The following is a 26248-nucleotide window of genomic DNA, read 5'->3' as shown; positions in this document are numbered from 1 at the left end:
CCAGGGAGGTGGTAGGCTGCTAGTCCAAGGTGAGAAACTACAGATATATAGAGGCTAGGAGTAGACTAGCACTTCTCATTCAAGGGATATTTTGCCTTCAAAGGGGACTTCTGGAAATATCTGGGGCTATTTTTGATTGTTGCAAATGGAGGTGGGGGATTGTTCCCACCATCCACTAGGTAAAGGCCACAGATGCTATTAAACATAAGACAGCTCCCACAACAAAGAATTAACCAGCCCAGCATCAGAAGGGTTGCCATTAAGAAAGTCTGGACTAGAGCAATAGTTGCCACAGCAACTCCCTCACAGTCCTGCATAAAGGCATGAAAGCATTCAGGGAAACAGAACACAGAGCTGGCAGGAAGAGGAAGAGGGGGAGGCCCATCTCCACCACTCCAGTAGTCACTCTAAACCTAGTCCAATAAGCTCAGCTCCCTATAGGTCTCTTGAAAACTTGCATTTCTCTCCATCTCCACTGCCACCATCTTAGGATAATCTTTTCCCACCTCAAAAACTTCAGCAGCTTCCTAGTAGCATGCCCACATCCAAATCTATGCTCCACACAAAAGCCTCTGTGTGCTGTGGCGGTCAAGCAATGGGGCAAGACTACAGGGCGATTCTGAGAGGCTCAAACCCTACCTGGGCTATGTGACCCTGGGCTGGTCAACTTTGTGCCTCTCTTTCCTGAAAAGTAGTATGAGAATGGCCACAGTATTTATCCTAGAGGAAGCTGTGAAGATACTAAGTTTATATTTACAAAGGTCTTTAAAAGTTTCTGGCACATGGTAAGTACACTATAATTGCTTTTTATCATTTTCAAATCATAATCTGATCATGTTACTTCACCCACAGTGGGTTCTTGTTCCTAGGATAAGTATCAATAATCTGACCACGGCCCCCAGGGGTAGTCCAGCCTCTGCCATCCCTACAGCCTCAGTCAATCCTGCTTTCCTTCAGTCTCTGTGCTTCCACCACACAGGCCTCCTGTGAATTAAGTAAAAGCATGTTGCTCCCTTCTACCACAGGGCCTTTGCACAGGGAATCTCCTCCTCCTAGAATGTGCTCTCTGACCTGATCCACTCACCTAGCCTGCCTCTTCAATTTAGTGAACTCCCACTCACTCAACACTTCATGGTTTATCCTAAAGGACCCCTTCTACTACCTTTAGGATGCTCTCTTCTCTACAAAGATCTTTCCTTTTTTGCACACTTATCCTAGCTGCAATTCTACATTCAATTTTCTAATCCCATAACTGGACATGAAATTGTTCGTTCATTGTCTCAATAAACAACTGCGACTTCCTGGATCACTTGTTTCATGAATGAGCTGAATCAATGTCTGAACAGTGACTGAATCAATGAGTAGGCATGCTGAGCTTGCACCTCAGTCTGGAGGTCTGCATTAGAGCAGTTGCTGATCAAAGATGCAATGCCTTTAACTTTATGGGACTCCCAAGTGCCCTGAGCCTGGCTGTAAAGATGTCAGGGCCTGGAGGCAGCTGTCTTATACTGTAGCCCAGGACTTCTAGAATGCTCTCTTTCCTTCCATCTCAAAAAACTCTTCCATTTTCAGTCAAACCAACTCCCCCAAGCCTAAAGAATATGGAAGGGGCATTTATTCTTTGTACATGGCAGGAAGAGGGGGCTGTTTTCACTAGTCCTGAGACTGAGGCTGACTCTGGAAACATCAGCTTCACATCTTTCTGGGATTGTCACAGCAGCAGTCATTTGTATTCAAGGGTTATTTAAAAACCAACTATTTTTATAGAACCACAGAATGACAGTTTTGTTTTAATATTTTGACTGTAGCATCAAGCATTCTGCTTCTTTTTCCAAAATTACTTACTATGGGAAATGTAAACATTTTTAAACAATGTTTTCTCAAATCATCGTAACAAATCTCACACCTATGACTACAGCACTATGATCTTCCCCACTGCACTGGTCTAGATTTGGCCAGAAACTGAATTCACCACAGACAGGTCCAGTGCAGAGACTTCAATGAAAGGACTACAGAGGAGAGGTGGGCAAGGTTAATAAAACAAATGTGCCAAGGCACCCCAGAAATGGCAACAAGGGGTTGGCTATTATTGCACCTTGGGCTGAAGGGGCAACGGGAAATATGAGTTAATCCCAGTGCCAATGGGAATTATGGATGGGGCATTGCTAAGAGGAGCTACAGTCATGGGGAGAAGTCCCTACTGCCAGAGATGTGGCCCCAGTGCCAGAAGGGACAGGGAGGAAATTCTCTAGTCTTTTTCTCTTCCCACCCTTCATTGGGCTTCCCAGGTGGTGCTAGTGGTAAATAACCCACGTGCCAATGCAGGAGACACAAGAGACATAGGTTTCATTCCTAGGTCAGGAAGATTCCCTGGAGGAGGGCATGGCGACCCTTTCCAGCATAAGAGTCTGACATGAATGAAGCAACTTGTCAGGCATGCACCCTCCCATCTCCTGCAGTGCCTCCATCAGGCCCTGGACCCACCAGAAGTCAGCCAGCAAAGGAGCCCCTGCAATGCATCCTACTGGGGCAGCGTTCCAGGGAACAGTCTCCCCTCCCAAAGAACGGCAGGTGGAGGGCAGAGCAGAGAATAACCACTGGACCTACCATACTGCCTCAGAATAAAGCCTTAGAAATGCACTGAAGGGAACTTTTTCAAGAAAACATCCGGAGATAGAGCCAAGAAGAGAAAGAAGCACCAAGCTCAGGGCTCATAAACTGAACACCTAAACACCATTTTCAAAACAGAACAGAAAGACAATTTAACTTTGATCCTAACACATGTGGGCACAAGCTGCAGTGTGCTCTGCAAGTCTCTCCAAGGAAGCGAAGGCTTGGGTGTGAGTAATACCAGATTCTCAAGGAAGTTGGCCAAAGACTCCTGCAGGTTCAAATTAAGATCCCAGGGATATTGGCTTAACCCAGAGATCCAGTCAAATGCTGCATTTCAATTTTCACAATCTGTTGGCTCCCAAATTCCATGACTGGAAAACAAAAGACTTTGGCTGTTCTTGACTGGCAACTTGGCTTCAGGCTCTAGCTCTCAATTGCTTTGCTCCTGAGAAACTGAGCAGCTTCCCCTCAAGATCTCATTCTTCAGGCAAGATTGCCAGCGCCAGCCCCTTCTCTGCCCTCCAAGATGCATGTGTGTGACACACACACACACACACACGCACACTCTTTCCCAGGTCTGCCTTCTGCTCAATAGTTAAAATTAGAATCTAGCAAGGGAATCATTATGTTAGCAAGATACAGAAAATATTTTGACACCTCTCACTTTGTAGGGCACCAGAATAGGGATAGGGAAAGGAGAAGAAACAAAGGAGAGAGGAACATGAGGAAAAGGAAAGAAGAAGAAAGAGGAGATTGGGTTGAAGAGAAGGCCAGAGTGGAAAAGGTGGGGACAGGAGGGAGAGACCACTAGCAAGAGGCAGAGCATAATTTCCATCAGCATTCCTTCCTTCCTTCCACAAACTTTCATTAAGTGCTTTCCAGGAACCAAGAACATCCAAAACCTTCGTCACCTCCACTCTCTGCTTCATCCTGGAGGTCTTCAGTGACTTGGGAGCTTTTGTCATGATGTCCTCTGTCACTGGGCTGCAGTTATTGATGTTTCCCCTCTACGTCCTCAGGGCTGAGGCATCCCACAATAACATCTACAGTTTATTTTCCTTTTGCAAAGAAGTTGATACAGGGAGACAGAAAACCTTCAAGCTGGAATTTCCCCCAAGAACTGGCCTCTCTCTTCTGGGAAAGAGCTGGCAACTGGACCACAGTCTATCCCATTGGTGCCACAGCTCTGGAATACATTCTCTCACTTTGGCAGTGGCATTATTTTACTTCTATCCTTTTTGCTCTAAATAATCATTGCAAGAAATGGTTCCTAGGAAAAGACCTAACTACCTAATGGGTTGTGATGAAAGAAGGAACAAGTGGAAAAGGATGAATGAGGGGAGAGAGAGAGAGTAAAGGGGGCATCAGTTTAGAGGCCTGGCTGGAGGACTGGCCAATCCCATACCCTTCATTTATAGTTGGAGAAAGTGAGGACCAGAGAGATCCAGAAGTTACCGAATGATGGAACACTGGAGCTGGAGAGGACTGCATGGTCCACTGAGCAGTAGGCATTGGAGGATTAGGTCTTTTGTATCTTAGCCAGGATTTATATCTTACAGGGAGCACAGTCTCTTAGGAATTTAGATATGAGACTTGTGCCAATTTCTCTGGGGTCTGTAGTCCCGAGAAAGCAATCCAGAATCAAGTCAGAGTTGCACAAAACACAGGAAGAACCCAGACCATCAAGCCCTCTGGGCCAAAATCATGATGTTGAATGGGGGAAACACATGTCCCCTTTGAAAATAAGTCAAGCTAAATCAGAGATGAGAACCTATTAAGTTTTCTCTCTTCTCTCATTTAAAAAACACCAATTTTAAAAAGGGAGGCAAGTAACGAGTTGCTCAGCCCTGGCACTCCTGGCATTTGGAGGTGGATCATTCTTTGCTGTTCAGTTCAGTCACTCAGTCGTGTCTGACTCTTTGTGACCCCAAAGACTGCAGCATGCCAGGCTCCTCTGTTCATCACCAACTTGGAGCTTGCTCAAACTAATGTCCATTAAATCAGTGATGACATCAAACCATCTCATCCTCTGTCATCCCCTTCTCCTCCTGCCTTCAAACTTTCCCAGCATCAGGGTATTTTCCAGTGAGTCAGTTCTTTGCATCAGGGGGCCAAAGTATTGGAGTTTCAGCTTCAGCATCAGTCCTTTCAATGAACACTCAGTACTGATTTCCTTTAGGACTGACTGCTTTGATCTCCTTGCAGTCCAAGGGACTCTCAAGAGTCTTCTCCAACACCACATTTCAAAATCATCAATTCTTTGGCACTCAGCTGGAAAAAACATAGCTTTTTGTTGGAGAGTTCTGACAAAATGTGGCCCTCTGGAGAAAGGAATGGTAAACCACTTCAGCATTCTTGCCTTGAGAAGAACCCCATGAACAGTATGAAAAGGCAAAAAGATATGACACTAAAAGATGAACTACCCAGGTGCGTAGGTGCCCAACATGCTACTGGAGATCAGTGGAGAGCCCCAGAAAGAATGAAGAGACAGAGCCAAAGCAAAAACAACGCCCAGCTGTGGATGTGACTGGTAACGGAAATAAAGTCCGATGCCGTAAAGAGCAGTATTGCATAGGAACCTGAAATGTTAGGCCCATGAGTTAAGGTAAATTGGAAGTGGTCGAAAAGGAGAGCAAGAGTGAACATAAACATTTTAGGAATCAATGAACTAAAATGGACAGGAATGGGTGAATTTAACTCAAATGACCATTATATCTACTACAGAGAAGGCAATGGCACCCCACTCCAGTATTCCTGCCTGGAAAATCCCATGGACGGAGGAGCCTGGTGGGCTGCAGTCCATGGGGTCGCAAAGAGTTGGACATGACTGAGCGACTTCACTTTCACTTTCCACTTTCATGCATTGGAGGAAGAAATGGCAACCCACTCCAGTGTTCTTGCCTGGAGAATCCCAGGGACGGCAGAGCCTGGTGGACTGCCGTCCATGGGGTAGCACAGAGTCGGACATGACTGAAGCGACTTAGCAGCAGCAGTGGGCAAGAATCCTTTAGAAGAAATGGAGTAGCCCTCACAGTCAACAAGAGTCAGTAATGCAATACTTGGATGCAATCTTAAAAACTACAGAATGATCTCTCTTTATTTCCAAGGCACACCATTCAATAATACAGTAATCCAAGTATATGCTCCAAACACTAATGTTGAAGAAGCTGAAGTTGAACGGTTCTTTGAAGACCTACAAGACCTTCTAGAACTAACACCCAAAAAGGATGTCCTTTTCTTTATAGGGGACTGGAATGTAAAAGTAGGAAGTCAAGAGATACCTGAAATAACAGGTGAATTTGGCCTTGGAGTACAGAATGAAGCAGGACAAAGGCAAATAGAGTTCTGTCAAGAGAACCCATTGGTCATAGCATATGCTTTTCCAACAACACAAGAGAAGACTTTACACATGGACATCACCAGATGGTCAATACTGAAATCAGATTGATTATATTCTTTGCAGCCAAAAATGGAGAAGTGCTATACAATCAGCAAAAACAAGACTGGGAGCTGACTGTGGCTCAGATCATGAACTCCTTATTGCCAAATTCAGACTTAAATTGAAGAAAGCAGGGAAAACCACTAGACCATTCAGGTATGACCTAAATCAAATCCCTTACGATTATACAGTGGAAGTGACAAATAGATTCAAGGGATTAGATCTGATAGAGGGCCTGAAGAACTATGGCCGGAGGTTTGTGACATTGTACAGGAGGCAGGGTTCAAGACCATCCCCAAGAAAAAGAAATGCAATAAGGCAAAATGGTTGCCTGAGGGGGCCTTACAAATAGCTGAGAAAAGAAGAGAAGCTAAAGGCAAGGGAGAAAAAAAAATTACACCCATTTGAATGCAGAGTTCTAAAAAATAGCAAGGAGAGGTAAGAAAGCCTTCCTAAATAATCAATGCAAAGAAATAGAGGAAAACAATAGAATGGGAAAGACTAGAGATCTCCTCAAGAAAATTAGAGATACCAAGGGAACATTTCATGCAAAGATGGGCACAATAAAGGACAGAAATGGTATGGACTTAACAGAAGCAGAAGATGTTAAGAAGAGGTGGCAAGAATATACAGAAGAACTACACAAAAAAAATCTTCATGACCCAGATAACCACGATGGTGTGATCACTCACCTAGAGCCAGACATCCTGGAATGCTAAGTCAAGTGGGCCTTAGGAAGCATCACTACACATAAAGCTGGTGGAGGTGATGAAGTTCCAGGTGAGCTATTTCAAATCCTAAAAGATGATGCTGTGAAAGCGCTGCACTCAATACACCAGCAAATTTGGAAAACTCAGCAGTTGCCCCAGGACTGGAAAAGGTCAGTTTTCATTCCAATCCCAAAGAAAGGCAATGCCAAAGCATGTTCAAACTACTGTACAATTACACTCATCTCACATACTAGCAAAGTAATGCTCAAAATTCTCCAAGCCAGGCTTCAACAGTACATGAACTGTGAACTTCCAGATATTCAAGCTGGATTTAGAAAAGGCAGAGGAACCAGAGATCAAATTGCCAACATCTGCTGGATCATGGAAAAACCAACAGAATTCCTGAAAAAAAACATCTACTTCTTTACTGTTAGGCTATCCTGTGCATTGTGGGATGCTTACTGGCGTCGCTGGTCTCTACACACTACCTGCCAGTAGCATCTTCCCTTGAGCTGTGACAACAATATTATCTCCAGATCTCACCAAATGTCCCTGAGGGGCAAAATTACGGCCAGGGTGAGAACTACTGCTTGAGAGAATCAGGAGATATCAACCTGGTCATCCGAGTCCAGAGCCTTGTTTATGGCTGGAGGGTCAGGCTGGCCTTGGCTCACGCAGTTGCCTTTGGCAGATTTGGGATGTGAACTTAAGTCCTGAGAGCCTTGCTCACTGCCCCGGAGAATTATCATTTCAGGACCTGACCTGTGACCCTGCTTGTAATGCCCACCCCTTGACTTTTCCTGGTATACAGCTGCCCCACCCCTTGCCTCCTGGGGCTTAAGCTGCCAGTATCCCCCACATCCTTAGATCAAGCACTTAACAAAATTTCTCCAAAAGGAAGCTGCTTTTGGATTGAAAGAAGGACCACAACTGCCCCCTTTGACTTGCCACACTTTAGGAGGTTGGGAGGCCTGTACGATTCTCTTTCCCGTGGAGCTACTGCTGTGCAGATGGAGATAACATGAAGTGTGGTGCTTGGAATACTTTCAACTCTACAAATTCATGAGCATTTAGATTATTTAACTGCTGATTATGATTATTTAAGCTGAAAGATTATACCGCTCTAGCTCTGAAAATGTTTGTATTTCCACTAAAAACCAAGGGACCCATTTGACTGACATTTTTCACTATTAAAACTATACATCTAGTGCATGTTTTTGGCCAGAAGACAGTGTCTCCCCTATTTTGTTTTATGATAAGGAAGCTGAGTTCAAAGGCCTCCTCCAACTAGCTCTCTTCCTGCCCCCTCCCTCCCACCATCAACCTGGCTTGCTCTCCTGCTTCCCTAATGCAAGTTGGAAGAAGAACCTATGTGCCTGCTGCCATCCACTGTTTAATCAAAACTGGATCCTAGCATCACCAAATAAAATTCTTTTGATGACAACCTGTTCTTCACTAGGAGAAAGTGTGATACAAACTGTCAGTGGTTAAGATCATAGCCTGTAGTGTCAAACAGACTTGTATTTGAGTTTCAGGTGTCTGAGCCTCAGTTCCTACATTTACACACTGGGGGTCATAAGACTCCCCATCTCAAAGGAGGTGGCAGTCATACGCAAGTGAAGTAAATAGCCCCTGCCTGACATGTAATAAGCACTTAAGAACTGTTCACTGGTAATGTTAATCTCATTATCCAAAGTCTGCATGAACTGAATAGTATATATGCCTGAGCTAATTTAATCCTCTGAAAGCATTTTAATCAAAGATAGTACATTAGGGCAAGAAGAGTGAAGAGGTCTTGATTCTACCTGACACAGTTTAACTACTGATTCTTTCCTCTGTGATGATTTGTGAAACACATCTCTGCTTGGCTCATGCATTTCATATCTAAAGAATTTCATGAAAAATAAATGCAATGTACTCAAGTACAGGATAGGTTCTGTACTTGCGGTCCTATTGAGAGGACAGTGTCCTAGACCAAGCAGTCATTTTGGTTTTTGGCAAAAGTTTTTGCATTTCAAATAGAATTCCTTAAGAGAAGAAACAAGATTCCAGCATCTCCTAAATATTCTTCAAGTTCCAGATCACTCATTTAGCAGAATGACTGGTAGAATTTACACACTGAAAGGAACTGTGGAGATCACCTTTCCACCCCTCCCTGGGGATGGGGAATCTCTCTATAGCAACCCTTCCCCCCAGGATTTGCTGACATACCTCGGAAACCACCTCAAAAGAGCATAGAGTTCTGACTGCTACAAAGCACTGTAGGAAGGCCTTCGTCTTCTTAAAGAATAACTGTGCTCAGACACAATCATCCCAGGCAGCATAAATCAAGTCTATTTCTTTCCTCTCATGTCACCCCTTTAATAGTTGGAGGAAGAATGTGTCTCTTGGTCTTCTCTAGACTAACACCCCTCATGCATCATCTATTCCAACCATGAACATATTTTTCAGGTACCTCCCAATATGTTCCTTCAACACATGGCTCTCCCATAGTTTACCAATGCTGGAACCCAGAAATGAACTCAAATACTTACTGGACACACATACACACAAGTAAATGTCTGAGAGGAATGCTATCACTAAAGATGTAGCTGCAAAGTTATTTTTAAATATTCAGTGAGATAAAATATCAGTTGATTTTTCCTTCCCATACTTTGCTCATTTCAGCAAAGACGGCTAGTTGCCCCTAATATCTCTCCACCCTTTCTTTCCTTGGTAGTAGACTCCCTGAGAGTTAGCCAGACATACAGTCACCCAGCTGAAATCCAGATTTTCCTCCTGTCTTGTTTCTAAATGTGATCATCTGAGTTAAACACTGATCAATGTGCCTCTTCCCCACTCTGGTTCTTGCACCTACTTAGAATGGAGAGATCTTTGTCCTTTGTGTCCACTTAGAACAGTAATTAGGTGAGTGCCTCTGGTTTAGAGCAGTCTTTGCAAGCAATGGATACCCAACAACTATTTATCAAATAAATTGTTAAATGACTCAGATGTCAGTGGATGGTATGGGCAGCTTAAATGGCAGGGAGGTTCCCTTCTCCTGTCTGACGGCAGGAATGTGGATGGAATGGTTGGAACTGAGGCAAAAACCTTGCATCATGAGGTGCAGAGAAAAACATATGCAGAATCTCATGTGCAGAGAATAACAAAGCATCAAGGCAGGAGTGCCAGTCCCTGGTTACTACGCTGCTTGCGTGAACCTCTGGAATGTGCAGTTTTCTGTTCCTTGCATCAAGCTAATTAGACCACTCCACTATTCTAAAGTTATTTTCATCGTAGTTCAGTTTTATTTACCAATTTTATGTATATCAAGTCTTTTCTCTTTCACTAAAGGCCCTAAACCACCAACTCCAGGGTTACAAGAGAGAAACAGAAATCCTGAGTGATAAACAACTGCCCATCATGTGACTCTCTACAGCTCGAACCACAATCATTGCTGAATGAGCAGTTCTTCTCTCTGCCACCTGTCTTCAATCACTACAGGTAACTTAGGAAGCTGAGAAAAGCTTCACTAGTATTTTAGCTGACTCAATTTACTTTTAGAACTAGCAGGAGACAAATAAGAACAGAGAGATTGGGATATTCTAGGACACATTAACATCAAGTGGAAGTCACTCAGTCGTCTCTGACTCTTTGTGACCCCATGGACTGGAGCCCACCAGGCTCCTCTGTCCATGGAATTTCCCAGGCAAGAATTCTGGAGTGGGTTGCCATTCCCTTCTCCAGGGGATCTTCCTGACCCAGGAATCAAACCTGGGTCTCCTGCATTGCCGGCAGATTCTTTACATCTGAGCCACCAGGGAACCCCAAGACATATTACGATAGTATTTAATATATATTTTAAATTGAACATGCCAAAGTTTTTCTAAATAACCATGGCTTACAGAGAAAATTGCACTGTAGCCCTCTCTCACCCCGCATACAAAAAACTGTTCAAAGTGTGAGGCCAACTCGAATTTGAAGATGAGCTCAGGGTATGCTAATTACAGTGGGTTTACCTAACATATGAATATATCATGCACCATGATACATATATGGCCTTTTGTGGCTTATAAATCAGTTTCTTATAAATGCATTATTTCATTCAATCCCCATAACTTCTCTTGCAACTGAGTTTATCAATTTTAAGTAACAGTTGCCTTCAAAACTCCTCTCCCAGGCTCCATTAATCCTGTCCAAATTGCCAGGCACTTAGGATTCCTTCCTAAAGAAATGTGATTTGTCTTTTCTCATGTTGGCATGAAGGAAAGAATAAATTGATTTTATCATTTTCTGCACCCTGCCTCTCCTTTGAAGGGTACTTACCTAATGAGTGGCTCTCTCAAAAGGGATCCTAGATCAAAGAGGCCAACAGGATAATGCCTAGGAATAAGCCTCTGTCTTACCTCACTGTAAACTTCCTAAAATAGCCCAGTGTATACAAAACTTCTGAGGCTATCTGGAGAAGATTCGAGAATGCAACAATACCCAGTAAATTAAGGTGGTTCTCACAATGTCATCAGACGAGTTAAATTATAGATGTCCCTTTAAAATCTTTACATTAAGTATGAGAAATCACCACAGAAAGTCTAAACTACACACTTCACATTATGTAACTTTTAACCAGCTCTCAAACCCCTTATTCATTCAGTATTTAATACTAAATGGAACAGATCAGTTAGCCTGCCTGTCTGCCTATTAAATTACTGTGCTAGTTTAAATTGTCTGAGCAAATGCACACAGATAGATTTTAAGCACACTATCTCATGGCCTTCAATTCCTTTTAGCTACAGATATCAAATTCACTTGCCACAAATTAAATAATCGAGCTTGTTACTGGAATGTAAGCTCATTAACTGGTATTAATAAAACCAAACATATAGAATGATGTTCTTAATATTATTTTAATAAAATCCCTTTTAAATAGAAGCAAATGTAACAAAGACAAACCATTATGAAATGTTTTAGTAAGAGGTTTTAGATATTTTTTAAGTAAAAGAATAATATTATACACAAGGGAAGGAGAATATTATGTTCTTCTGTGAAAATGTATGGTTGGGAACCATTAGTTTCTTCCAGTGTGGGAATAATGACTGGCAGTTGGAATACTAACCAATGAAGATTAAACTGGAAAAAAATATTTATTTGGGGGAAAGAATCCTACACAAGAGAGAGTCAAAGACTCTCCACTAGGCTCAGATCCTAGAAGGTTTCTCAGACTATAGGGAGTGACATGGCATTTCGCTCTCTACTCCCAAATAATCAGGAGGTCCTTACCAAAGGAAAGAGCTTTCTAAGTGGGATTCTAAACTTCTTTGGTTCCACAAGAAGCTACTTTATTCATCTAACTATTTATTTATTTGCTCATTTATTTGTCCATTCATTTTGATCACTCATTTTACTAAAATGCAAACTTGATAAGGGCACACATTTTCACTTGTCCACCTATAGCAGTGGACATTCATTCCTCAAATGCAGAATTTATAAAATATGGAAGTACAATTTAATTTTCTTTTTAAAAATGAGCATTTGTAAATGTAAACACCAAAATGCCATCACTGTCTGTCTCTGTATGGTAGGGCCGTAAGTGATTTTCTTTTTGAATGCCTACCATATGACAAGTTCTAGATATCCAATATTAAAAGGGAATTTCACTGTAAACAAATTAACCAACTCATTTAAAGAGAAGTCTTTTAATCAAGCAATATTTTTCCCACTTTAAATTCAGCCTAAATTTAAACTAAGAGGACAACTCCCTCCCTGGCCAAGAAAAATGGCAGGGAAAAATGAAGGCCAGTGTTGCACAGGTCCCAAAATGATAAAACACAATAGAAAACTCTGGTTAAAAATTAAAACAGTTGGGTTAGGAGTGTAGCTATCAAAAGTCAGTGTGAGGGAGCCTTGTAATGATGGACAGTGCTACACCTTGACCATGGTGGTGGCTATACAGATGTATCCGTGTGATAAAATGGTATGTAACTAAATACATACACACACGACTACACATAAAACTGGAGAAATCTAAGTAAAGTTGGTCAGCTATATCAATATCAACTTTCTGGCATAATACTGTGCTGTAATTAAGCCAGATGTTACCACTGAGGGAAACAAGTGAAGCATACAAGAGAATCCTCTGTATTATTTCTTATAACTGCATATTAATCTGCAATTATTTGAAAATAAGCTAACAAACTGACACAGCAGGATGCCTATCAAGACATTCTTTATATTAGCAAAATACTGGCACCAAGATAAGCCTCTGATAAAGGGAGAAATCTGTATGATAGTATGTTAGATAATGAAAAATAATACAATTCCATGTTTGCTGCACAGAGCAGTGTTTACCATTTAGCAAGCAAAAGGATTTACAAAACACAAAAATACAATCTAATTTTGTTAAAAAAAAATAAAGAGCATTTGTAAAGGTAGACATCAAAATACTATTAGTATCTATCTCTGCGTGGTAGGATCATAGGCAATTTTGTTTCTTTTTTAATTTTGCTCTTCCTTTTTTTCTCCATTTAGAATGCACAATATTACCTGAACAAATATAAAATAAAAATAAATTTATGAAAAATAAAAGGCTGCCTGTCCTGTGGACAGGGCTCAGCTGAAATCTATGTAGCTCTGAAACAAAAACCAAGACAAGCGGTAATGCTAATTACATGGAAAGCTATTTCAGTCCCATATAAGGATGAAGGAGCTATCTTCGAGAGCCGTGGAACATGAACCGCCACCTTATGAGCCCATGGCTTCCAAGGCAAGTGGTCTTCACCAGGCCTGGTGAATTCGTTATTATGTGGACAGCAGTCTGGCTTATATAGGCTGGAAGGCTGCACCCAGCTGTTTTCCAATACTATAACTGTGTCATTTAATTTTGCAACAAACTTAACAGACACCATCTCTCATTTCAAAATCCCCTTTTATGTTTCAAAGTGCTTTTACATATGCTAGTCTGTATTAATTTCAGTTCAGTATTTTTTAAAAAACCCTGTTACTGTAACAATTCTATGGAGTAGGTAGGGCAGGTAATATCTACCTCCATGTCACCAAAGAAAAAAACCAAGGCAACCAGAGAGCGACCTCCTTTAAGGTTATGGATGAGTTATGAGACCACATCTTGTTTCTCTTGATTCGTGGCCCTACCCCTCTTCCTAACACCATTCGGCTTTTCCCATGTACCAGGATTTCCCAGTCCTGGGTAGACTTGCCTAAAGGTGCTTGCACACTTGCCTGTCCGTTGAATGAAAAACAACAGTGGCACAGAGTGACAGTAAACACAATGGCACATCCAGCTGACCGTTCACACTAACATTGACTCAGTTAATTCCCAATAACCAATAGGTCAACTCAACTCAATCAAGATTCACCAAACCGTTTGGTTGACTAAACATCTGAAGAGGCTGGTAAATCTAACTGGGGTTCTCAGTCAATTTAACTGCCCTGCACCTGTGTCCCCATAGTCCTGGGAAGAACCCTGTTAGTGGGGCTTCTGGGCCAGTTAAAGAGTGAATGAGGTTCATATTGGGCTTAATGAAGCAGAGCTTTGTTACTTTTACCAAAGGAATTAACAGAGGAATTTTCTATTTATTTTGCAGTGGCAGCAGATTAAGCACTTTGGCAATAATGTGGCAATTCACCCAAAGAGGTCTTAGTTAGGTGCTATCTGAAATCATGAAATTAAGTGGGAAAACATACACATGGAAAAGGTTTATACGTTTTAGAAAAATAAACCCAAATTTTAGACAAATGATACTCTTCACAAAGTATACTAAACAAATGACATATTTTCATTGGCTGATAGCACCATTTACACACATATTTCATTTTCCATGTGCCAAGCCCTCCTCTGAGTGCTTCTCTTCACAACCACCCCACGAAAGCCATTACAGGAGGAAACTATAGGGTCAGCAATGTTAAGGTCATTTTCCTCCAAGTCACACAACCACCAAGTGGACACAACAGGATTTCAACCCAGCTCTGACAACTCAAAAACCAGCAAGCTTCACCATTACTTGTTCTCTGAAAATTCTGGAAATATATGCTCTTTTTATAAACAGGAAATAATGAAAGTTTCCTTATAATGGCATAATAAATCACTCCAGGAGGTGTAGAGTTAACTTGGGAACAGCTGCAGAACAATGAGAAAAATTAGCCTGAATCTGACACATAGCAACACACAAGGAGGCAGAAGCTGGGTAAGTGAAAGAGAGCGAATAAAGGCTGATGGAATCAATGTACTGCTATGATTAATAAATTACTGATCACATCAATAACGTCACAAATGCTTGAAATACGTTTCTTCCTAAGTACACAAAATCCAGTCTCCAGCATTCAATCTATTCATTCCATCAGTGAGCAATTACTGAGCACCCACCATATGCAGGCACTGTTCTAGGCAGTAAGATTTCTGCAGTGATTCAAACAGACAAAAGTTCTGGACTTGGTGGAGTTGACATAACTGCATGAAAAAATGAGGTAGTAGAAATGGAGTCTGAACAGATTTTGGGTTTAATCCTGGCCAGATGTCTTTAAGCAAATTACTTGAAATCTCGCTGAGTCTCAGTTCCCTCACCTCTAAACTGAGGATAATAATATCTGTTTTTATTATATCATCTTTTATTAGGAAAAATGGGAGTTTATATGTGGAAAAAAACTACTTATTCTTTGGTCTAGGAGAAACTGAGGTAGTTGACAAGGAATAAAAGTTTTGTCCTCATTATTAAATCCTTCAAAATATTTCATTCCATATTTTCCATGATCTAAGCTTTCTGGGTTTAATACTAACCATGTGTAAGACTTGCAGGGTCAGGGTAAGGTTATTCTTCCATACCTAGCCACCAATTTCAAAGGCTATGTTACAGGCTTAAGATGCTATAATTCTGTACATTTCCCCTTATTTTGGAAGGAGGCTGGATTTAAATCATACTTTAGTGATTATTTCATTTAAAGACTTAGAGAGATGCTGCTTCTTGCCTAATTTTTCAGAAATAGATTCATAGCAATTGATTATCTCTAAAATCTTTGAGTAATTATCTTTACTGTGTTCTTTCATGGTGATATTATTTCACTGTGAGAACGATATAAAAGGTGGGTGTGTCACAGGCCCACAGGAACAACCATTGCCCGACAAGCAGTCACACCTTATTGATTAAATCAAAGAAAGACATTTGTTCCAGTCTCCTCCCCTACCCAACCCCCACTCCCATCCAGTCCTTACCTACCCAATGAGACAGGGGGGCAGGGGCATTTCCAAGCCTGTTTTTATCAGCTGAGCAAATCAGAGTCCCGCTTTCTAAACAAAGAGGTGCCAACCTTGAGACTATGAAAGCCAACACAAGCCAGGCATTGTACACAAGTGAAAAGAATATAATTAGCAAAGTTATAGTCACAATTAGGAAATACCTCCTCAGAAAAGTTTCCATTTAACCCTGACCAGGACTTCAATTACCATTGTGCTTAACAAGGCCTCTGTCTCTTGGCCAGCTCAAACCTTTTCAACAGATCTAAGAATATTAGTGCCGTCCACAAAACACAGAGTCACAGAACCTTATGTTGGATTTTTTTTTTTTCTTTTTTGAATAACAGATGTGAAAAATGTGCACATTGGGACATGGAAGCTGTAATTTGAGAAAATAAGAAGCATAGTCACAGAACCAACTAGTCAAGTGTTAGCTAAATGATTCTCTCCACGCTCTTTCCTCCTCTTCTTTAGCACTCCCTTTCTCATCCCTACAGAGAAGTTAGAAAAGAATGACTGAGAAAGCAAAAATGGGCACTCACTTCATCTCTAGGATCTCCTCCAGCTGCTTCCTCCTCTCTGTCCGGAGGTTGGCCAAGTGTGCTTCTTTCTCAGCCAGGGACTGCTGCGTGGAGGCAAGGCGAGCCTTGGTGGCGTCCAGCTCCTGTCTGGTCTTCTCCAGTGCATTCATCAGCTCTTCTATCTGAAAAGCGCATGGGACGCAGTGTGTTATTTCTCCTCCATTCAAGCACAAGGTGTACCTTGCGTTCTGACAACAGACACAAAGGAATTAAAGCCATTCTTGAGCTGGGCATTGTATCCCGGGGTCCATTCTTTCTTTGTCACTACTTAAAAATAAACATTTCAAACACAAGAAATGTCCAAATTTCTCCAAGGTCCTCATTCAATTCGATTATCTAATAACTTTTATAGAAACTACTTAATGTATTTATTAGAACTGGAAGGTGAGTGGCTTGACCCAATTTCAACCTGTGTTTGGCAAAAATCTCAGATACTGCCTCACAGTTGGCTGAAGGCAACACTCAAATGCACTTTGCCCGGCACAATATACTTTTGTGTGTAGGCCCCAGAGCATTCTGACAGGAAGCTACTCTCCGTGTTTCAAATTCATTCATGCTTTAGCCTATCAAAGCCTTGTTTGGCAAAAGCGATTTGATGGCCAAGGGGCCTTAGGGGTCCCCCTCTCACCTCACCTCCCTGTTTCACATTCAGGAAGCGAGGTTTGGCCAAAGGTAAACAGAATCCCAGCCACAAGAGGTTCAAGTTTGGTTTGCCCCTGAAGTTTGAGAGGGTTCTAAACTTGAAATAAATGACATGTAACTTTTATAGGGTGCTAATACACCATAGAAATAAGCCAGACTATCAAATATCCAGAGTTTTCAGCCAGGTCCCAAAAAATTAGACCAGGGAGCCCCAAGGCAAGGCCTTATCCTTCCCGAACCACTGGAGACTTTTAAAAGCCAACACACAACAAAGAAGGCTGGTGTTTAATGGTTCTTTTCCAGAGCCTTCCGTGGAGCAAGCTGGTGAAATGCCATCCCTTGCACAGATACAGGCTGCATCCACCCTGAGGACTTAAAACCATGATTTCAGGAAGTTTCTAGACTCCAGAGTTGATGTTTGGGTTTCTAAGTCACCCCTTCCAGCTGAACTTGGCAGAATGGGATCATCTATCACTAAAGTCAACAGAACACCCTTCAAAACGTGTCAATGACATGTTAAGTTCCAATTCATAAATACTTTCTACACAATTTCTGCAGTTATACATGGAATTTATTCAGAATAAGCACGATAGTTCACATCCAAGGTAAATTACAGGCTTTTAAAATTCAGAAAACCCTTCATTTTGGCCTGATAAAAAGAGGAAACTTGATGACCAGGTAATATAAATAAAAGCCAAAACCAAAAAGTTTTAAAAGCAAGGAATATAGAGCATAACCTATGAAAGTCACAGAACTACACAGGGATAAACAGCATTATTTTTTAACACAAAAATTTAAATATTAAAAAGCAATCACACTTTTTAGTTACTCATATAAGTTCATAGAATATCATAAATATGACTAGAAGCCCTTCTACAAAACAATACTTGATGAGGCTGAAGCAGAAGTGTTTTTGTCTGTTTTACCCTATTTTTTATACATTCAATAGCAGTGTTGCTTTTTAAAAGATCAATATTACGGTCATTCCAAGCATCAGCTCAGATACAGTCTGCCTGATCCTCTACTTGGGATAGTCTGTGTCCTCATGACTCCCTTTCCTTTTTTAATTAAAAAAAAAAATTCCAAATGTATTATCGATGTCAGAGAAGAGGGAGGGTGTCCAGGATTCTCACCTGCTGAATCTCTTACTAGTTGAGCTGGCCTGCTTGCAATCCACAGACACAGAATGCTACTTTGTGGGTTTCCAAGCTCTTAGTTCACCTGCCATGTGACTGCATACAGCAGACACTAATCAGTTTTATATTAAACCAGCTTTAACAATTACACCTTAGATCACTGTCATTTCCAAGCAGAAGCATTTAAGAACTAGCAATCAACCACAACCTTCCCTTTTCCTGGCCATAATGACTTCAGAAGCATGTTTCAGATGATGCCTCCTTCAGCCTGAGTCCCTGAGTGATCACAATGAAGCTAAAGGCCAAACCATACCACATAAGCAAGGCAGCACCTTCATTGTGTTACAACATGAGATGAGAGGCTGTTACCTCCAGTGTGACTTGGATTGTCTTGACTGATGAACTGTCACACTCCTTATCAAATGTCTATAACACCTGCCTCCATCTCCCTACCACCAGGTCCCTCTCATTACGAGGATGTACTTCTTATTCTTGCTCTCCCAACACTTGCAGGCCACTGATACCCTCCTTCTTGCCTTATGTCTTTTCTTAATGTGTAGTTTGCACAGCTGAATGGTTCCCCAACTTCTTCTCTTCACTGGAAGCAATATTTTAGCTGGCTATATCTATGAAACTTGTGCCTTAAAAACGATCAGATTTGAAACATGTCTCCATAACTTACTATATGACTGACACAAGTTTCTTTATCTCTTTTGGCTTTGGGTTCTTCACCTGGAAACAGGAAATTATGTTGTTTATTCCTATTAGATGTTTGTGGGTATTACATGGGATGACATAGCCTCTATATCATTTATTCTTCTAATTAATATCAATAAAATAACACTTTCCCTTAAAATAAGGTATACTCATATGGAATCCAAAAGACAGGAAATTTAAAAAATTTTTTAATATAAGGATAATTACATTCTTTTTAACTAAGATTACCCAAAATACCACCACATGGAGATAAACACTCTGAACATTTTGTTTTAATTTCTCCATCTCTCTCTTAGTCTTTTACATATTATATATAATTGAGATGTATGTATAATTTTATAAACTGTTTTAAATATGTATATATGTATATATATATGTGTGTATATATATATATATCATTAGAAAGTCTCCCTTCTTATTAGATAGCCTCTCTGAAACAGTGTAATGGGTGAGTGGGACTGTATCCATTCCCCATTCACCTATAAGCCAACCTTTCCCTTGGGTTCTCAGAAGCTCTCCTTAGACTGAGAACTTACTTCCCCTGTTTCTTTTGCAAACTCTTCACCTTTCTGCATCCATAACTGGACCTTTCCCTTCATGACTCTGTCCCAGAGACATTTTCCTCATTCACGTGGCTTCTCAGAGGAGGACTGAGGTTTGTCTCCATAGCTCTCACCACTATTCTGATACTTTTCCAAACTTTGTCTCCTTTTATTCACTTAACATCTTTCACATGCACTGAACCACTTGGTGATTACTTCCATTTAGATGTCACAATATCACTTTGAATTCAGGATGATCCATGCACACCTATCTAAATGAGATTCCTGACAACCTACCCCAGCTCTCTGCACCTGCCATTCCCTATCACATTGGTGACACTTTAGTCCAGTGTCCTGAGCTTTTCTCAGTGACTCATGTTTAAGAACCACATTTGTGTCTTCCCTCTTTCCTCTTTGTTTTCTCTTCATCAGCAAGTCTATTTTGGAAACACTTCCTGAGACATCATCTTTTTCTATCACTACTTTTTATGCTTCCAGCTTGAATCCCTTCCCCTCCCACATTTCTGACAAGATTGAAAATAAGTGCGTGTGTGTGTGTGTGTGTGTGCGCGCGCGCACGTGTGTTCCCAGCCTTTGTTCCTACTCCAACCCTAAATAAGAACTTGGCTTTGCATGATCAGCTTCTTCGCTGTCAGAGGTCTCTCTCAGCCAGGACTGTGCCTGGATTTTAAGAAACAGGTAGTAGAGTGAACCAGCAAAACTGAGTGCAAAGGGACAGTGCTTTGAAGGGCAGGCTATGACAGTCTGTGACAGAAAGTAGGAGACAGGAGTGAGAGAGGAAGAGAGTCATGAGCCTGGAGACCGGGTACACAGACGTTTTGTTTTAAGGTTTTGTTTTGAATAAAATGACTGAGGAGGAAGAGAAAAGAGGAAGGGGGAAAAGTTGCTAGGTGTTATTCCTGGAGTCCCTTCAATGATTTCCAAAGACACAGACTCGGAAGGTTAGACTTTCCTTTTGATTTTTTTCAGCTGTTTTGACTTTGTGTCTTTGGATGTGACTTTGAACTGGGTGAGCCAAGATGTCTCGTGGAATTTATTCTTATAACTTACCTCCCTACTTCCAGGAAAAAATGCCTAAACCATCAATATTTCATCAAAAGTATCACTGGTCCGGTTCCAACATCTCAAGGGGCTCCTGATTACCCGCAGTTGTGGTCTTCGAACTCTGTTCCCTAGACCACCATGAGTTCCAAAGAGGCATCTGGGGGCTGATACACATACCAGTGGGGTCGGAGGGGGGTGAGTCAGCAGAGAGCTCCATCCCCTATCTCACGCTCAAAGGGAGTTGTTCCACTTTGTCTTCTACACAGCATTTCACTTAAAATTTAATTTGAATATTTTCAGTTTTAAATATTTTGAATATTTTTATATAAAATATATAACAATAAATATTAAATATATGTAAATATATAGGTACGTATTTATACATAATTAAAATATTTTAAATATGGAGAACGGTTAAAATCATGGATTAAGAAACCAGACTGCACTAATAACACATGCTTTACCATTTATTATAGAGCCTTGGGAAAGTGTCTGAGTTTCTTCATCTGTAACAATAGTATGTCTCACTAGAACTACTTCAGGTATTAAGTGAAGCAATGAAAGTAAAGCTGTTAGCATGGGGACTGGCAAATATGAAAACACTTAGAACATGCTTAACAGAAGAGATAGTACCGCATAGTGACTACAAACAGAACTGAGGAGTTAGCCTACCACTTACGATCTGTGTCCTTCTGACTCAGTTATAAAAACTTTCTGAACCCAGCTTCCTTGTGATGCGGGAACTTAGCTAAAAGGAGTTTGGTGAAGATTCAATGGGTTACTGTGTATGATGCACTAAGAACAATGCCCAAGTACTTGGTGCCACAGAAGCATCAGTTCTCACTAACAGAGGGCCAGTTTAAGTATTCAACCCATTTTATGTTTGCTTATTACTGAATTCAAGATTCTGTGCCTGCTGTCACCTATCTTCAGCAGCAACAACAACAACAACAACAACAACACACACACACACACACACACCCCGGACTACCCATAGTGCTGTGCTGTGCTAAGTCGCTTCCATTGTGGCCAATTCTTTGTGACCCTATGGACCATAGCCTGCCAGGCTCCCCTGGCCAGGGGATTCTCCAGGCAAGAATACTGGAGTGGGTTGCTGTGCCCTCCTCCAGGGGATCTTCCTGACCCAGGGATTGAGCCCACATCTCCTGCACTGGCAGGCAGGTTCTTTACCACTGGTGCCACCTGGCAGGCCCGGACTACCCTATAGTGACCCCTCCAATTACTGAAATTGCCTCCCCTTTAAGGCTCTGCCACAGAGCGCTGGCCTCTTTCATAGGTTCAGTGATATAAATCTGGAGCTCTGAAAACAGGCAGATCTGGATCAAGTTTGGGTTCCATCAATACGACCTCTGTGACCTTAGGACAATCTAAACCCAATGCTTCCTAAACTCTGCCACACATTTGAGCCCTTTAGAAATATTTTTAAAATCCTGATGCCATAGTCACACTCCTACCAATTAAATGAAAACATCTGAGGGTAGGAGTCTGGCATTAGTACTTTATTAAAAAAGCAGGTGATTCTGAAGTGATAGCAAAGTGCAACCTACACTGGGAAGCTTGGACATTACTGACCTTTCTCTCAGCCTGCAGGTCCTCCTCTATAAGGTAGGGGGAGGAAACAGAAGTCACCACACAGGGCTGGCACAAGCATAAAGGGAGACAATACACCTCAAGCATCCAGCCCTCTCTGTTAGACATCCTGCAAGCATCCAAGGTGCGATGGTTACTACTGTCCCAAGGCTGGGCTGTTGGTAGCATTATTTTCACCCAAGTGCCTTCGGCTGTTACCTTCTGCACCCAACTTTCTACCACCTCATCAAACACCATTTCACGTTTCTGCACAACCCTTTCATGTGTGTGCTTCGCTGCTACAACTGGATTGTAATCCTCAGAGGGCAAGGACCACGTCTCCATTCTCTCTGGAAGGCCCTTCAGCCCCTGACATGGAACCAGTGTCCACACTCAATAAATACCTGAGGTATGAGAGGAAAGGGAGTGCAAAGATGTGATTCTGAAACACCCTCCTCTGACCCTCTTAGTGCAATGATGGATGAAGTGTAAGTCTGAACTTGATACTTTCCTACCCCATAAATCAATGGTCCCCTTGCCATCCTCACCAAACGCCCTTCAAGTTCTTGCTCTCTGTTTGCCTCAAGCACCTTCTCTTTGCTATGGAGACAAGAGGGCTCGGATACTCGGCCCCTGCATGGAGGGAACTCTATGCTCACGGCCAACTGGAAGCCATTAAGAGCACCCAGGAACCCAAGAGTTTTGAGATGGCCTGATAAAAAAACTACCCCAGGCCCTGAGCTGGGGTAGACGCAAGCAGCTTTTAATCCCGCTCTGCACTCCACTCACTCTGCTGGGACCTGGGAGACGTGCAGGCCTTCCACCACTGCACCACCTTGTCTCCCTGGGTGTCTCCTGCATGCAAGGCACTCTGCTAGACACAACATGCTCATCCTCAAAAGCTGTCTGGTTTGGCAGGCAACCCTGAATCAACAACTGTTTAATTACAATAGTGATGAAAAAAAACTAATATAGAAAAGTACTGAGTGATGAGCAAGAGTTAAAAGCCAATCTTGTCCTAGGCCTCATGGCTGGTCTCCAAGAGCAGGTAGGTAAGTGGGAGTGGCCTGCTAAAAAGGAGGGAGGAAATAAAGCTGGGAAGCCCAGGCTGCAGGGCCCCATGGTCCTGTTCATTGGGGAACTGCTACTGGAAGAGTCACAATGATTATGAGCCAATAAATGCTTTTGAAAAATCCAGCAGGAGAGCAACCTGTGTGTCTCAATTCAACACAGCATTTGCTTATTTTGGAAGCACATCTATTGGTAATTCACCAGACAACAATATTTCCTGGGTGGGGGGGTGGAGTTTAGAGAGGCTGTTTTATTCCTAAAAGGCCATCTATGATGAAAAAAAGAGAAATCACAGCAACCTCAGAAATCTTCTATAAACATTTAACATGTTCCAGTTAAAAAAATTTCCTAAAAGGTCCCCACATGGGGCAAGATTGGAATTCTGATGCTCTATCTAGAAAGCTAAGATTATATTTTAAAATATACATTGCTTTGGTGTTACATATCTAGAATAATTAAAGGTTTCTTCAAATTAGATGACTTCTTGGTCTCACCAATTAAACAAAACAAAACAAAAATCCCTGTTTGTGTGTCAGTTCTGATTTTATTAGTTATTCTACGTGGCAGATTACAAAAAGTCTCTTATGAAATGGGTAAGTTACCAGGACTATTCAGCTGTATTTGAATAATTCATAACTCTATACACTTTAAGAATAGTGAAGCTATCAAATGAATTTCTAGAGTCTAATGCTTAAACACCCAGTTCTGGAGAAATGGTCGGAATTTTAAAGTGAATATTGGAGCTTTAAAACAATAAAATAAGAAACCTGTTTAAGACCTTAAATCATTAACATGTGTCGACTTAAACTTACACATACATTTGTGTTGTTTAACTAAATATTTGAAAACCAGATTCTCTCTCAGTTATCTGCCAAGAGCCCAACTGCCCGTTCTGTGTGTCTCTTCCTGACACGTGGCAACATCCAGTGCTTTTCAAGAGGCTCACTTGGCAGGAACTGATCTTCAAATATTTTGATAAAACAATTTTCCCCTTAAATTATATGTCAGCATTGATTTAGTGTCTATCTTGTGTTAATGATTTGGAATTTTTAGACAGCTTTTAAAACCATGTGTTGAAATTACACCGGCTCTTCTGCCGCCCCCCTCACCAGCCGTTCCTAGTTTTCTGTCCTCACTGCATCCCAAGCGCAAGAGGATGGTCGTTTTCAGTTTGCACCAGAACACAGAGCCAGTGAAATGCCCATATCCCAAGCAATCTGGAATGTGAATTGGTCCTGGGGGACTAGCTGGGACTTGGCCCAGCTCTGCCCTGGGCAGAGAGAAGGTCACGCTAAGATGAGGTAAAGATAAACGCTGAAACCCTCTCCCCTCAACAGCAACAACTTCTGAGGCACTGATGCTGTGGGTTGAAGGATCTGTTAGAACAAGGACTACTAATCTTATTTTTCCAATTACTCTTATCTTATACTTCTATCTCCACCTCCCTCTCACCTCCCCACTGCTGCCTTAGAGTGACACCTTTTGGAAAAGGTTGAAACTGAAAATCCCCAGACTGTTTTCGGCTTGGACCTGGCTACTCTCAAGATTGCATTTGGGACTTGTTTTCTCCTCGCTGAAGTTTAAACTTCTCTCTGCCTAAACGCGTCACCTCTGATCCTTCAGCTGCAAACAAATACCCCATCAAGCGAAGCTGTTTGGGATTCAGCTCTTTGATTTTGACAGCACTTTAAACTCCTCCTTTCCCCCTCCTTTCTCAAAGCTTATTAACAAAATCTCACTCCATAGTAAAGGATGGATCGAGAATAAATGTGTAAAATACATCCATTCTGACTGAACAGATTCTGAGTCAGAGTACGGATGAGTAACAGTTTCTCTGGAAGGCCCCTGAGCACTCCTCATCCTAGGCTGCACTTGTTCAGGGGAATCTCCCTTAGAAAAAGGCTGTGGACCTACTTCTGTGTATGTCTGGCGTAGCTACTTTTCGAGCAACCGGGAGACATTTTTACTTTATGTGTGCACAGTTCTGCAGCATAGGAAAGAGCCAGTCTTTTCCCTAAGAGTCTTAGGTTCTCGAGGAGCAGTGTGTGCATGCTAAGCCACTTCAGTCATGTCCGAATCTTTGTGACTCCATAGACTGTAGCCTGCCAGGCTTCTCTGTCCATGGAATTTTCCAGGCAAGAGTACTGGAGTGAGTTGCCACGCCCTCCTCCAGGGGATCTTCCCAACCCAGGGACCGAACCTACATCACTTCTGTCCCCTGCAATGCCAGGCGAGTTGTCTACCACTAGTGTCACCTGAGAAGGAGTACAAAGAGTAGCTAAGTGTGTGGACTCTGAAGCTGGGGGCTTAGGTCCCAATCAGGATCCAGGCATGTACTGACCCTGGAAAAAGTACTTGAGCTCCATGTACATCAGTTTCTTTCTCCGTAAAATGGGGGCGACAGTTGCACCTCCCAGAATCCTTGTGAAGAATACCTGACTTACAATAATTACACATTTGCCACACAGAAAGCACATTATCAAAAACAGTGATGTTAGTTTTAACACCAGCTCTTATTTTTCAGCCTATTAGAGCATGAGAAAGCAAGACAAAGGGTTGAACTTCCATGTTCTTACATTTTCAGAAAGACATTTTCCATCTTCAATGGAACAGTGAAACTTTTTACTCTGAAATCTATATCAAGCCAAATTAATTACCTACAAAATATACTAAACTCCAATCACAATTATAAAGGAACTCACGAAGATATCAGAGCAGCATGGTCCCATAAAACTTCCTGTGATGATGGCAAGGCCCTAATTTGCACTTTCCAATACACATGCCATTAATTACATGTGGCTATGAAAGTGAAAGTCGCTCAGTCCTGTCCAACTCATTGCGACCCCATGGACCATACAGTCCACGGAAATCTCCAGGCCAGGATGCTAGAGTGGGTAGCCTTTTCCTTCTCCAGGGAATCTT

The 26248-nt window shown here is 41.8% G+C and overlaps 1 protein-coding gene across 1 annotated transcript in view; it reads right to left on the bottom strand.

Moving 5' to 3' along the window:
* Positions 1-26248, bottom strand: part of ERC2 (ELKS/RAB6-interacting/CAST family member 2) — a 1004571-nt gene that overhangs the window by 373014 nt on the left and 605309 nt on the right. Inside the window, exon 13 of the mRNA XM_069561579.1 lies at positions 16525-16685. Coding sequence (XP_069417680.1) covers positions 16525-16685 — 161 coding nt within the window. The remainder of the gene's footprint in view (positions 1-16524; positions 16686-26248) is intronic.

This window comes from Ovis canadensis, chromosome 19, assembly GCF_042477335.2.
Source record: "Ovis canadensis isolate MfBH-ARS-UI-01 breed Bighorn chromosome 19, ARS-UI_OviCan_v2, whole genome shotgun sequence".
In the NCBI taxonomy this organism is placed as follows: domain Eukaryota; kingdom Metazoa; phylum Chordata; class Mammalia; order Artiodactyla; family Bovidae; genus Ovis; species Ovis canadensis.
Note: the sequence above shows the minus strand (reverse complement) of the source record. Positions and strands in the feature narration are given on the sequence as shown.